We start from the raw sequence: 14,375 nt of genomic DNA on the forward strand, positions 1-14,375 counted from the left end.
ACAATATTTTCGGCAGAGCGAGTGGCAGGGAAAGCGGCTGACAGGCTGACATTACCAATTACTTTCAGCGATTTCCATCCGACTACATGATATCTGTGTAATGTAATTAGAAATTATCTGTGATAAACTAAATAAATGTGACATATGACGTTATATTAATTTATTATATCTTTCGTTCTTAAAACTTAAATAAGTAAAATCTTTAAAATTATTTTCTAAAAGTGAATAAAATTGGCTAGAAATATTATTTACTCACGTACAATTAGCGTGCAATAAACAAAGCAGTGCTACTGAAGCAATGTTTTCAAAAACTACAAGTAAAGTAAAATTTCAAGATCAACAATTAGACGACTATGTTTTGGAGGTAAGTATTGAATTAGGCACGTTAGTGGTTTGAGGAAAACCAACAAATATTGAGATTCGCTTGAGATATCCTTGCCTTATTTTTATTTATTTAGTTTCAGGCCCATTCTATTAATACAATTTTCTTAACCAAAGATAGCACAACAAAAGAAATAGTAAGAACAAAATAAAACCAGATTGGACTACTTGATCCATTGTTGCACAACTCAACCACATATGATGCAGCATTGGTTCATGTACAAACAATCTTATCTGCCAATGATATGTCCAAAATACTGTTAGTGCTCCCCGCATCCTGCACAACAGATTGGCGCACTTCTTGCGCATTGTCGCGATAAAGCAGCAACTCGCGCATTCACAAACATCCCTGATGCAGTACAGGAATGGAGTACCCAACACTACCCTGAACATTTTATTATATTGAGGGCACTAAGTCTTATAAGGAAATCTAGCACTACAGCTTGTGGGCTAGATTTCCTTGCATGATGCAAAATTATGATGTATAAAATGCTCTGAATAATGTTATTTTAACTTCCCAAATCTGCAACAAACCTGGGTATTTATTGGTCATGTTCATTCTTAACAAAATTAGAACTGCTCTTTTATTTGTCTTTAATAAAGTCAGTTAATTCAGTCAGTTAATTTCTTCATAGTGCTGTAATTTCATAATAGCTATTATTATTACATCTTATTTACTCACTTAAACAAAGTTTCTTTTTTTTAGAATTCAGTGCTGAAAAGTAAACTTCAAAGCAAAATAGATGCTCTCCTGATAATGAGCAAAGAACTTGACAAATGCAGCATGGAAAGAGATAGATACAAATTACTTGTTGAGCAACTGAAATGCAAAAAGATTGCTGTGAATCAGCATGAATATAATGACAATGTTTATAGATTCACACCCACAAATACAATAAGCGGAGGTGACATGTTAGCTAAAACGCGGGATCACAATAACATGCTCAAACTTGAGGTAATCATAATTTTTAATGCAAAATATGTAGGATATCTATAAAATACAAATTAAGAGTATATTTATGCATAATAATACTATTTTTAATAATTCTTCAGACCTTGAAATATAGGATAATTTACTGTTTCTACTTGGTAAAGTGGTGTTTAGGGCAGAGCCACATTATTCTGCCCTGCTGACATTTTACAATATGCTCATGTGGCAGGCTATTGTAATGTAATTAGGAGGACAACCTCATACAAGGCTCTGCATGATATGTTAGTTCTTCTTAAAGTCTTTGAGTTAAGGACTAAGTCAAGGTGGCCTGTAAATAAAATTAATGATGAAGGTTGAAACTATGAAAAAAACTATATTTCACTTAATATCTCTTTAATAAAAACAATGTTATTTTCATGATAGGTAGAAATGTTGCATAGTAAACTGGAGGAAGCTACTGGTGACATAGTGGCTTTGAGAAAACAATTACAGAAAAAAGAAACTCTAATAGATGAATCTAGTAAAAAAACATCTATGACTTATTCAAATAAAGACTATGAACAACTTGTACAAGAGTTAGAGAAAATTCAAAAAAAGGTAAGTTGTTATACATTTGAATAGTCATTTTTAATAGACAAATTGTCTTAATTAGTAAGTTTCCCAGCCCAATGATTATTTATCAAAATCCAATAAATATTTTGTTGAATATGTCAGAATTTCTATTGAATACTGCTAAAAAAGAAATTCTAATTTCTTTTATTAGAGTTAATAATAATGAAATGATTGTTTTCACAGATGGGGTAGTCACAGCCTTTGTCAAGTATTTATGGTGAAAATTGACATGATTATGTAGAGGAGAATATTTGTAATCCTATAACATAATAATAATAACAATTAAACAGTCCTTGTGCTACTAATAGAAATGGTCAAATCTGCTGTAATATCACACTATCTACCCGCCCCAACTTCTCACTGGTGTATCTGTATTATACATACAACTTCCTCTTGAATCACTCTATTCTTAGTCTCAGTCAGATTTAAGTTTACAAATGCTAGACCACACATATTCAAATTCCATATATTGGGAACTAATTTATTGTTAAAATTGTTGTTTTTGGTATAAGTATTATCATTATCCATTTCTTTGTCTGCAGTATCAACAGCTACAATTAGATTACCGGGCAACTTTAGATGAAAAGGAAGAACTGGTCGCTGATAGGGATTATTATAAAAATAAAGTACAACGATTGAATCAACAGATCAGCTATATATTATCTAACAGAGTCAAGCCAAATTCTGACAGGGAGATCGATATTCCAAAACCAATCATAGATATTGATGCTTTAGTTACAGAAAATAAATATTTACATGAAAGAATAACACAGCTGCAAGTAGAGAAAGAAATTATCAAGCGTACATTGACAAAATATAAGGTATTCTTTTAAGGTTTTATCTCTAGTTTCTGTCCGTTGTCCTGTATTTTGAACAGATGTTTATAATTAACCTTATAACCTTCTCCAACTGATGTGCTATAAATATAGTAACTTACAATGCTATAAAGCTGTTTAAACAAAGAAACAAAATTAACTTTTAGCATTAATAATATTAGGATTTATGTTGATGTAGTACAGTAAATGTTTTTTTTTCAGACATTATTAGATAACAGAAATAAAAATGAATCTCTGAGTTTCAAAAAGGGTTTTGCAGACGTAATGACACAAAAACAAGGTATGAAGTAGTTATTACCATTACATTGAATAGTCTAGATTGTATTTAGACATAGGTTTATAATAATGGCCAGCCTTTTATTGATTGCTGTAAAATTGAACCTCACACAATGCGAACTACATTGCTTTATATATACAATTTTTATTTTTCTATTATGGGATGGCATTATACTAAAAACCTGCGCACTGTTTGTCCTTTTAGTTCGCAGGATGCTCATATAATGTAATATTTATCTCCGCCACTGTTTATAGGCCGTCATCTTGTGCCCCTCTTGAATAATCTGAAGTTTTAAGAATTAGTAGTCAAGTATATATATTAAGCCTTTTTTTAATAATTAATTTCCTACCTATTGTTTATATATTTACAACTCAACTAAGACACACCGTGTCTCTATCTATTTTTACGCCACATTCGTTAAGGAGTAGACACAAAGAACTAGTCGACCTATAAAAATTATGTTAGATATGACAAATTGTTCTATATTATGGAACAAATGGAGAGGGATAATAAACACGCAATCAATTGACAAATGAAATATATGGGAATTATTTGCGTTTTCTCGAGTGCCCATGGACTCATTATTACATATTTTCAGTACGGGAGTTCCTAGATACGAATAGTAAAACTGGTTTGAAAAGGAGTTCCGCTGCGGAATTAAAATCTGTATGTCTAGGTTTATTTGAGGCACTAAATGACAAATCTATAGCCTTACAACACCAAAGGAAAACTAATCAGTAGGTATACTCCGTACTTTGTATTTTATAGTGATTATTATCTGACTTAAAAAACGATTTACTAAGAAAAAACTTTGTGTTAAAGCATACTAATGTTTTACAGGATTCTTGCGAATCGAATAACAGAGTTAGAAAAAACATTAGAAAGTTGGTGCAATGGTCAAAAATATATCCCAATATTTCCATCGCAAATGCTTCTGGAAGAGTTTCTTACTGACACAGGCTCTGTGAAGTCAGATGAAGACAAACACAGGCATTCAATATCACAGGACAACATCGACAACACCAAGAGCAGTAACTCTGATAGTGACAATGATCTGAATAAGGACTGTGAGGAGTCATCAGATATCAGGTGTGACGATGATAAAAATAAATGTCAATTCAGTGGTATCAATAGAAATACAAAAACTATATTACCATATGAATTGGAGGAATTAGTTCGAGAGGCTATGGCGGAGTTGAAGCCGACTAGTTAAAACATATCCATTAGAATAGAGTGGTATCACACATATATCCGAATTAATAATAATATAAACAACTACTATTCAATGCAAAATTATTTCGAACCCTTCTAATAACAAAATTGTCTTGAAAGTTAACACATGTTATCTATGAAAGACATTATATGTATGTATTTAAACGACAGGAACTTTTAGTTGAAGATAGATTATTGGCTCTCTTCAGGATCATGCCTGGTCCTCTAAGATAAAGTATTCATTATCATATTAATATCATTCCGTTTACACGGCTTAAGTCATATTAATTGTTAAGAAGATAAAATACTTTCTATTCTACTTTATGTGGGCAAAGTCAATATACGGCTATAATATAAAATTTAAATAATGTATACAAAACTGTATAATTGTTATACTATATATAGTTAATATTCAATTATGGCTGAGGTACAAAAGTATATATATGGCTACCCCAATGGAAGACGTGAGACAATATATGTATATATTACTGCACAAGAAAGTCAAGTTATTTCAGTAACATACTTATAGTTTATTTTAACTTTGTTAATATTTTGTTAGGTATAGTTATAGATATTTGTAATAATTTTGTAAAATTTAAACATTACACTTATTTAAGTCTAAAGTTAAGGTCCACTTTAGGAACGGCGTCACAGCATAGTCCGGAAGATAACAGATTGAACGATAATAAATTGGTTAATTTACAAATTCATGTTCTTATATCGGAACTATGTCACAGCCCAAGGAAATTAAACATCTACAGGACACTTAAATTTTCATATATGAATTTTTATAGTATTATTCTTACAAGTTATTATAAAATTTTATTGATATCTCGATCTGATGCATTCCAAAGAATTATCTAGTCCAATCGAATATTATCTAGTCATAGTATTTTACTTATTTCTCTAGATATGTTCGTTTTTAATTTGCGAAATAAATGATATATATACAAATATGCAAGTGTCATTTTTCCTTGAATTTTTCTTTTTCTTAATAATTATTTACTACTTCATGCGTAGTACTAGTAGGACAAAATATTGTATACACATATAATAAAACACCTTTATTAAGACAAAATAATTTATTATATCTTTAGCAACTATACCTATACTGGTAATTAGTATAATATGTAGATATATTAACGATTTTTCTGGCTGCCTATCTCAGAGCAAAAAATAAATAAATCCTTAATGTCCCTTCAACAGGATGTATAACATATTGTATTTATTTAAAAAGTAATGACACTAATAAGTAGATAAAAAGTACAGGTTTGCTTAACTTTTTTCTTGCTCTAAGCTAAACATATTAACTATTTTTAAAAATATAAACGTAGCCACATGTTTTATTTGTTTTATATTTTATGTAATAGAACAATTGCGAATACACTTCTCTAATTGTGTAACTAACTACACAAATAAGCGTCTCTACAAGTTTCGATGTTCGATATCAATGATCAAACTATATCCAAGTTTCAAAATATACAATAAAAGATTTATTTTGGATTATTTGCTCTTATATTATAACGCACTTTCTTTTAACCAATGACAAGAAGTTATTTAACTTGGCGAATTTAATTTTAAATACATTTCTCAAATAATCCATTTCGTCTCCTGCAATGAAGACATTTTCATGTATTATATCTTCACTGAAAATACGCTATATTATATAAGTGTTTTATACATTTGCATAATCCATGTTTAGACCTAACAACATATTTTGCCACGCGATGACAGGATATGTATGTCAACATAAATTCAATTAATTATATATGTAAACATATAAAAATATATAATTTACTTAAACTATACAGATAAATTCAATATTGATAGGTAGTAATAATATACCTACTAAATATTAATATTTCATATGTTTAAAATCAAGAAATTAAGTTAACAATTATTCCGGATAACAAAGCACTTTGGAATACAGACACGTAAAAAAATTTGTAATGTACAACTTATATTTAATTATAATAATTCACAATACATTAAACTCTCTAGTAACACGAAAGACTAATAAAATAAATTACGCAACTGAAAGTAAAATAATATATGTTAACAGTTAATAATCACAATGAAAATATATATATTGCATTACATTATCAAAAACGGTACCCCATCCATCCAGCTCATTTATGGGATCCTTACAAATTATAAGTGAGATGACAATAGAAGGTGTACTTATATGTACTAAGACACGTTCTCAAACCATTGTTTGACAGTTCCGGTACATTATTATAGACGCTTGTTTCATAAAACGGCATTTTGCTAAACTGTTTAACAAAAGAAAACGAAACAAGTCTATTGTATCCAATATTATTAAACTGAAATTTGAAATGGCTGTAGGTTAATTACAAAGGTTTTATATGAACATTATTTCATTTAGTAAAATAAGTACTGGAAATAATCAATAAGAACTGGATAGCATTCAGACCGCTTTCGCTATAGAATCTGTGACTTATAACATAATCAACGCAATGAGACTGCGATCAGGGCTGTGTGCTTGTGTGCGGCGCACTAGGGACCTTGGATAAAAAGCACAACACATTTGTTACAGTCTAGTCATTAATAAGTAAGTAGGATGAACATATTTAGAATAATTTGAAAATGAAAATAATATTATGTCGAAACAGACACGGGGGGGTCGCGCGAGGCGTTCAGGCGATGGCGGAGTAGTGCGAGAGCGCGCAGGCGTCGGCGTGCAGGTGATATATGTGTCGCACACACGGGGGGGTCGCGGGGCGTTCAGGCGATGGCGGAGTAGTGCGAGAGCGCGCAGGCGGCTGAATGCAGTTGATATATGTGTCGCACACACGGGGGGGTCGCGGGGCGTTCAGGCGATGGCGGAGTAGTGCGAGAGCGCGCAGGCGACGGCGTGCAGGTGATATATGTGTCGCACACACGGGGGGGTCGCGGGGCGTTCAGGCGATGGCGGAGTAGTGCGAGAGCGCGCAGGCGTCGGCGTGCAGGTGATATATGTGTCGCACACACGGGGGTCGCGGGGCGTTCAGGCGATGGCGGAGTAGTGCGAGAGCGCGCAGGCGTCGGCGTGCAGGTGATATATGTGTCGCACACACGGGGGGGTCGCGGGGCGTTCAGGCGATGGCGGAGTAGTGCGAGAGCGCGCAGGCGTCGGCGTGCAGGTGATATATGTGTCGCACACACGGGGGGGTCGCGGGGCGTTCAGGCGATGGCGGAGTAGTGCGAGAGCGCGCAGGCGGCGGCGTGCAGGTGATATATGTGTCGCACACACGGGGGGTCGCGGGGCGTTCAGGCGATGGCGGAGTAGTGCGAGAGCGCGCAGGCGGCGGCGTGCACGAGATATATGTGTCGCACACACGGGGGGGTCGCGGGGCGTTCAGGCGATGGCGGAGTAGTGCGAGAGCGCGCAGGCGGCGGCGTGCAGGTGATATATGTGTCGCACACACGGGGGGTCGCGGGGCGTTCAGGCGATGGCGGAGTAGTGCGAGAGCGCGCAGGCGGCGGCGTGCAGGTGATATATGTGTCGCACACACGGGGGTCGCGGGGCGTTCAGGCGATGGCGGAGTAGTGCGAGAGCGCGCAGGCGTCGGCGTGCAGGTGATATATGTGTCGCACACACGGGGGGGTCGCGGGGCGTTCAGGCGATGGCGGAGTAGTGCGAGAGCGCGCAGGCGGCGGCGGAGGCGGCGGCGTGCAGGCGCGGGCCGTGGGCGCGCGCGGCCGCCATATATGTGTCGCACACACGGGGGGGGGTCGCGGGGCGTTCAGGCGATGGCGGAGTAGTGCGAGAGCGCGCAGCGCGCGGAGGCGGCGGCGTGCAGGCGCGGGCCGTGGGCGCGCGCGGCCGCCAGATATGTGTCGCACACACGGGGGGGTCGCGGGGCGGTCAGGCGATGGCGGAGTAGTGCGAGAGCGCGCAGGCGGCGGCGGAGGCGGCGGCGTGCAGGCGCGGGCCGTGGGCGCGCGCGGCCGCCATATATGTGTCGCACACACGGGGGGGTCGCGGGGCGTTCAGGCGATGGCGGAGTAGTGCGAGAGCGCGCAGGCGGCGGCGGAGGCGGCGGCGTGCAGGCGCGGGCCGTGGGCGCGCGCGGCCGCCATATATGTGTCGCACACACACGGGGGGGTCGCGGGGCGTTCAGGCGATGGCGGAGTAGTGCGAGAGCGCGCAGGCGGCGGCGGAGGCGGCGGCGTGCAGGCGCGGGCCGTGGGCGCGCGCGGCCGCCATATATGTGTCGCACACACGGGGGGGTCGCGGGGCGTTCAGGCGATGGCGGAGTAGTGCGAGAGCGCGCAGGCGGCGGCGGAGGCGGCGGCGTGCAGGCGCGGGCCGTGGGCGCGCGCGGCCGCGGCTGCAGCCCGGGCCTCCCGCGCCACCAGCTCGCGGTGGCGCCGCTCCGAGTACCGCTCGTACCCCTCCAGGCCTTCCTGCAGCTTCAGGATCAGGCTGTCGTAGTTCTTACGCACCACCTCCAGTATCTGTGTAAGTAACATTTTATTGTTTTAAAACGATTGCCATTATCAGGGTCGAAGATATGCCGAGTAAAGCCAGCGCCGGAAATAGTCTGTACTGTCTAATGACAAAAAAGCTGAAAACGTTTATAAGGTTTTCATTATGCACTAGGTAGGTATATTTACTATTAGCACAGATAATATAATATTACATACTATTAGCATTGGACCCGTGCGAAGCCGGGGCGGGTCGTAGTAACTAATAATTTCTTGACTAACCTGATCTTCTGTAGGCGTGGAAAGGTTTTGCAAAGCCAGCCACGAGTCTATTTTTGGGGTAAAATGTTGAATTATCGCGCGGACATTGACTAAACAGTTTGCAAGACGTAATGCTTCAGCTTTAAATTCGCCATCTCCAGTAGAATATCGTAACGCTGAAAAACATAAATAAAAATATTTTAAAATTAATTAGCATTATTTGCTATGAGAGAAATTCCATAATCTGTATTCAAGACGTCATTTAAAAAACCAACTAGATTGTCGGCCATTCAATCCATTCATGTCTATATAAAACTATTATAAACTAATGTGCTTAGGCTTTTTCGCTCTTTGTCGTTACATAGGAAAGATGTCACATTTTATTCTCAGACTTGTATCTATGTATAGCGACGAACTTCACACGTCTAAAAAGTAATAAACTGTAATACAAAATAATACTTTATTGTACATACCCATATAAAAAAGGTTATCGAATACTTGATGCATTCTTATGAGTTCATAATATAGTTGGTCATACGATGCTGGTGTCGGTAAAAATGTGTCACCAAATGTAATGAAAATATTAAATATATTTACGACCTGCAAAAATGTTAAAAATTTATTTAAAAGATTTAAGCAAATTATACTTTAGTATTTTGCGATATCTTTATCTCGCTTATTATTTCAGTTGCTAACAAAGCAAGCTTGAGGTTGGCAAGCTTGCTTTGTTAGCTTTGTTGGGCATTGAAAATACAGAATGTAGTGGCATGATACATTAGTACTCCGAAATGGTGTTGTATTAGGATACCACGGTCGTCACATTATGACGTGATGCTCGTCGTGCCATATATGTATATATAATCTTCCTCTGATATAGAAAATTTTCATGTCACAATGTTAATTACCACACTCCTTCAAATGGCTTGACCAATTTTTATGAAATTTTATATGCGTAGTCAGTAGGTCTGAAAATACTATTTTTCATATCCCTAAGTGATAAGGGTTGTCGACCTCCAACATTTTTTTTTATATTTTGGTCATTGTTTTATTTTTTTATAATGTGGCATTGAAAAATTGTAAGTATTTTTTTAGACGCAACCTTAAATTAACACGCGTCTACCACCAATCCCTATTTTTTTAATAGAGATATTAATTTATTTGGACAAACAACGTCTGGAGAGTTCCCATTCCAGTTACATAAGGAGTAGTAGTACCTGCTGCGCCATTTGAAAGATGTTATGACGTCGTAATAGTGCAGTATCATTGGCCACGAGGAACTTGAGCAGCGCGATGAGTGCTGCCCATAATGGCCGCCAGTCACGTGCGAGACGAACGCGCGCGCGCTTTTGGTAGCTCAACAGTCGCACCAGTACCCCCAGGCATAGCGAGTACAGATCCCCAGGAAACTTCTTCAACAGGTGGCACATGGTGAACTCCACCAGTAAGTCTAGGAGTTGAACAGGTCCGTCGAGGTGATGATAATATATAAAATATTGAATATGTTAAAATTACTATGCAAAGTGAAACCATTTATATAATATTATTATTTGTTTATAAATATAGTAATAATATATTGTTAATGAATAAATTACTCTAAAATATATGTTTATCTTTATTATTAAAAAACATCAAAATTACCTATTAAAGTAGAAGCTAAAGGTTGAGAAGGTGGTTCCTCAGGAACAATTTTCCTATGACGCATTGGTAACCTATATAGCTGAACCTGAAGCATAATTTCTGAATTATTATATATGTTCTTTCAAATAGTAAATTTATATAATATAAATGTATATTGTATTAAATATGAGAAATTACCTTAAAAGTAAGATTTTGGTCATGCATTATAGAATTAGCAAATTGTTCTTCCACTATACATGTTAAAGTAATAAAACATAGACTGCACTTGTTGATGCTAGCCTCGCTTCTTGTGTCGGCCATCACTATTGAACTGTAATAGAACATCCATTTATAGTTATTTTTTAATAAACAACATACTCATAAAATAAACATTAATTAACAGCAAGCCACTTGAATAAAACCATAGACAATAAATTATGCATGTAGACAGTATATGATTTTTAATTAAGCGGACACTAAGTATACAAATAGTTTAAAGTTATTTGATGGCATTTATAGATAATATACTAACCAATATTGGAAGAATGTCACTAAGAGGTTAGTAGGTTGTTCATTATCCAATGCTTGTATCTGTGATAGATTTGGAGGATTCTGAAATAATGTATTGTAAAATGTTTGTAACATATTCTTTAAAACATTCTTATCTGATTTAAACATAACATACTCTAAGAAAAAAAAACTTTATAGTATTGTTTTACGTCACATGCAAATATTCTAATGAGGCATTAGAGAGTACTTATTATGGTATTATTTTATTCTTATTCAGATGCTAAATCACCGAGATTATAGAGTTAGAGAATTATATTTTAAATTCCACTTCAATAGTGTACCTGGTGTGGCGGCAACGTCGCTGGAGGCGACGGCGGCGCTGAGGAAGCGGCGGCTGAAGAGTGTGCCAATGTCGTCATGAAATTCCGATTTAAGTGAGCAGCCTCGTAGAGGGCCAGTAACATGCCTTCTTCGCCTCCACTTGTGATAATAAAATGGGTATTATTTATAGCATAATACATTTTTTGTATATACCAAATATGTATTTATTTTTGCTTTGAATTTAATATGATAATGTCATAATTATTATAGCAGAGTTGACATAATTATAGAAAGTAGCGATTACTTACACTATTCAGAGAAAAAGGGACAGATGTTATGTACATTTATTTTTTACTGTACTTCCTAAGTATCTATAAAATATTTTTCAATTATACATTCGCAAAATAGGCAAATAATTTAATAAATGAATAAATGCTTTCTTTTCTATGGTGGACCATAAACAAAGAATTTAAAAATTATGTGGGCTTCATATTATACACAATAAAATAATTACCTGTTTCTCTGTCCTCTGACAACTGGTTGAGTATCATCACTTGTGAGGAATATTCCCCCTACCATACTGGTAAGTGAGGAAAGCCATCCACCACCACCACTCCCACCTTGCATACCTCCAAATGTTGACATCACAAAATCATTCAAAGCTGCTGTTATCACTTGACCATATCTGTAACATAATCAATATAATAACAAACACAAACTATAGGAACAAAACTAATACTATTATTATTCTAGTTTACCATATCTTACCCATTTAAAGCTAATTCATCATCAAGTATTGATAGTTTAACAATGTATGGATTAGCTGATTCTTCTTTTTTATAGTTTACTAGGAACATTAGAAGCATCACCACATCATAGCCTGAAAATAAAACCCTTAAATGCAGTCAAATCTTGTCACAGTAAGTCTGCTTATTAAAAAATTTCATTCAATATTATTGTTTCCTTAGGAGGGGCATTTTCCCACCTTTTTTAGACTATCTGTTGCACAATATATCACAACATATTCTTCTGAAACTAATTCATAATTCCTCTATTTATTTTTATATGAAACATTGAACACACACTAAAGTAGTTTAAAATTAATAAGAAGTAGTACCATGTTGTTGTCTTTCTGTTGATGTGCACAACAATTGAATTAAGGGCTCAAATAGTGAATTTAGCATTAAATATTCCACAAGAGGATTGTCATCTATGTTGTCCATTCCTGTAGCTATTACAAGTAAAAGCTTTATGACCATAGACTTTAAACTATCTGGCACATCACCTGGAAAGTAAGATATTTAATTTATAATCTGTTACAAAATATAACAATGTTTTATTTTTAGTATTATATTTATATATTATGATGGATGTTTGAAACAATACTTGCCAGAGAGTATAGTACTACAATGCTCAAATAATTTTTGCATTTTGGTGTCTGCATTCTCTGTACCAATTAAAACCACTTTAACATTTAAATTGCTGTCCTGAATTACCCTTTGGTACATAGTGATAATAAGAGCACTTAATGTTTGTAGTGCATACACTAACCTGTAAATAAAATGTTATCTTGAGCAATTTACCACAACATAATTTTTATAAATATCCCTGAGTAAGTACAACCAAAAGTGCTTTTAAAATATATATATTTCATTTCATGAATATTAGACAAAAAGAGTAGCATCACAATTCTAAAGAATAAATTAAATTAAAATTTACTTTTTTATTTAAAACTATCCACATTGTACAAAAATCCTATGAGTATCTGTAAATACAAGTAAGTAATATAAAACTACAATCAATTAACAAATCTACCTAAGCTTAACTTAAAGCTTATTAAGCTAACAAATTTGAATTTGAATTGATAACAATTGAACAGTGAATAATCACTACCTTTTTAATTATCTTAAGGAAATCTATCTTGAATATGTATTTATATGACTATAAACAAAGCATTTTCTAGGTTATGTTGGTGGTATGACATAGTTGATGACATGTATATTGGAATGCAGAGAGTACCTTATGTGATGCTCTTGTCCTAACATTTCTATGCATTGTGTTACAAGCAAGTTTATACTTTCTTTCATATTCAGGAGCTGTTCCACTGATAGTTTATGTATCTCAGCTTCTAGTTGCGGAATTTTCGGTTTCAGCAAGAAGAATTCATCCCAGAATGTTGGATTATCGGTTGTCAAATCTTCTCCTCTAAAAAAGGACTCGTATATTTGCACGACTTTTTCTTTTAAATGTCTTTTAGATCCTGAACCACTTCTCTTTCGCGTAGCCATAATTTTAGAACTTATAAGAAACCGGTGACATTAATAAATAATCTAACAATATTGCGTGCGAAGTTGAAAATCACAACAATAATAACAATATACAGATTACAGAATGATCAGAAGCGGGTTATATATAATCGATATGTACAAAATACTTCTTGGAAGAACAAATAATAAAAGATATATTGCGGCTATTTTATATCGGTAAAACAAAACTTAAAATTGAAATAGTGAAATGAAAATTCATTAACAGAAAAATCTAAGTTGACCACCTTAATGACGTTTAAGGCAGTCCACTCAGAGTTGGCTGTCAATCAAATTATCATTGCAGAATAGTGATGCTGATATCAAGAAAATATCGATTTTAGGTTTTATAATATCGACTAGTGATCTAACTAATTTAGCAAGCATTCGTGAATGTGAAGTCAGGATACAAATATCATTCACCGGTATTCGCGAATATTCAGTTTTAAATTTGTCGCCATTTATTGTTCGCATATAAAGTTGCCGCACGAGTCGCCCGATTTATCATTTGCATCGTAATTTCACGTGTTGACTTGTAGAATTACAATTTTAAATAAACATAATAACGTATCAACGTAACGAATTATTACAAGTAAGTATTAGGTAGGTATTAAACATAGAACAATAAATACACAGTGTCTTGTTCTGAGTGTACATTGTACAATTCGTCACAGACTACATAA

At 35.9% G+C, this 14,375-nt stretch overlaps 3 protein-coding genes across 3 annotated transcripts; 2 read left to right on the top strand and 1 right to left on the bottom strand.

The window, feature by feature from the left end:
- Positions 1 to 278: 278 nt before the first annotated feature.
- On the top strand, positions 279 to 7,935 carry LOC131850855 (coiled-coil domain-containing protein 149). The gene is made up of 7 exons (XM_059201231.1): positions 279 to 364; positions 1,088 to 1,336; positions 1,736 to 1,909; positions 2,467 to 2,745; positions 2,962 to 3,040; positions 3,636 to 3,774; positions 3,878 to 7,935. Exons 1-7 carry the CDS (start codon positions 299 to 301, stop codon positions 4,248 to 4,250), a joined length of 1,359 nt encoding a protein of 452 aa, XP_059057214.1. The 5' UTR covers positions 279 to 298; the 3' UTR covers positions 4,251 to 7,935.
- Positions 7,836 to 8,261, top strand: LOC131851010 (methyl-CpG-binding domain protein 2-like). The gene has a single exon (XM_059201433.1). The coding sequence runs from the start codon at positions 7,836 to 7,838 to the stop codon at positions 8,259 to 8,261; it is 426 nt and encodes a 141-aa protein (XP_059057416.1).
- Positions 8,262 to 8,494: 233 nt separating this feature from the next.
- LOC131850854 (armadillo-like helical domain-containing protein 3) lies at positions 8,495 to 13,952 on the bottom strand. The gene is made up of 13 exons (XM_059201230.1): positions 13,409 to 13,952; positions 12,780 to 12,940; positions 12,507 to 12,674; positions 12,158 to 12,269; positions 11,904 to 12,074; positions 11,410 to 11,548; positions 11,091 to 11,170; positions 10,757 to 10,889; positions 10,580 to 10,664; positions 10,156 to 10,388; positions 9,415 to 9,541; positions 8,963 to 9,117; positions 8,495 to 8,710 (listed from the first exon to the last, which is right to left on the bottom strand). Exons 1-13 carry the CDS (start codon positions 13,675 to 13,677, stop codon positions 8,495 to 8,497), a joined length of 2,049 nt encoding a protein of 682 aa, XP_059057213.1. The 5' UTR covers positions 13,678 to 13,952.
- Positions 13,953 to 14,375: the final 423 nt, after the last annotated feature.

This window comes from Achroia grisella, unplaced genomic scaffold (assembly GCF_030625045.1).
Source record: "Achroia grisella isolate CSIRO2021 unplaced genomic scaffold, CSIRO_AGI_Agris_v1 utg780, whole genome shotgun sequence".
Classification (NCBI taxonomy): domain Eukaryota; kingdom Metazoa; phylum Arthropoda; class Insecta; order Lepidoptera; family Pyralidae; genus Achroia; species Achroia grisella.

Bases quoted from the DNA above. Each gene is read 5' to 3' on its own strand.
- LOC131850854 (XM_059201230.1), bottom strand. From the start codon at position 13,677: ATGGCTACGCGAAAGAGAAGTGGTTCAGGATCTAAAAGACATTTAAAA. The intron at 12,941-13,408 runs GTACTCTCTGCA...TTTTATTTACAG, and splicing joins GGACAAGAGCATCACATAAG to GTTAGTGTATGCACTACAAA. The intron at 12,675-12,779 runs GCAAGTATTGTT...CTTACTTTCCAG, and splicing joins TTGTAGTACTATACTCTCTG to GTGATGTGCCAGATAGTTTA.
- LOC131850855 (XM_059201231.1), top strand. From the start codon at position 299: ATGTTTTCAAAAACTACAAGTAAAGTAAAATTTCAAGATCAACAATTA. The intron at 1,910-2,466 runs GTAAGTTGTTAT...CTTTGTCTGCAG, and splicing joins TAGAGAAAATTCAAAAAAAG to TATCAACAGCTACAATTAGA. The intron at 3,041-3,635 runs GTATGAAGTAGT...ACATATTTTCAG, and splicing joins CGTAATGACACAAAAACAAG to TACGGGAGTTCCTAGATACG.
- LOC131851010 (XM_059201433.1), top strand. From the start codon at position 7,836: ATGTGTCGCACACACGGGGGGGTCGCGGGGCGTTCAGGCGATGGCGGA.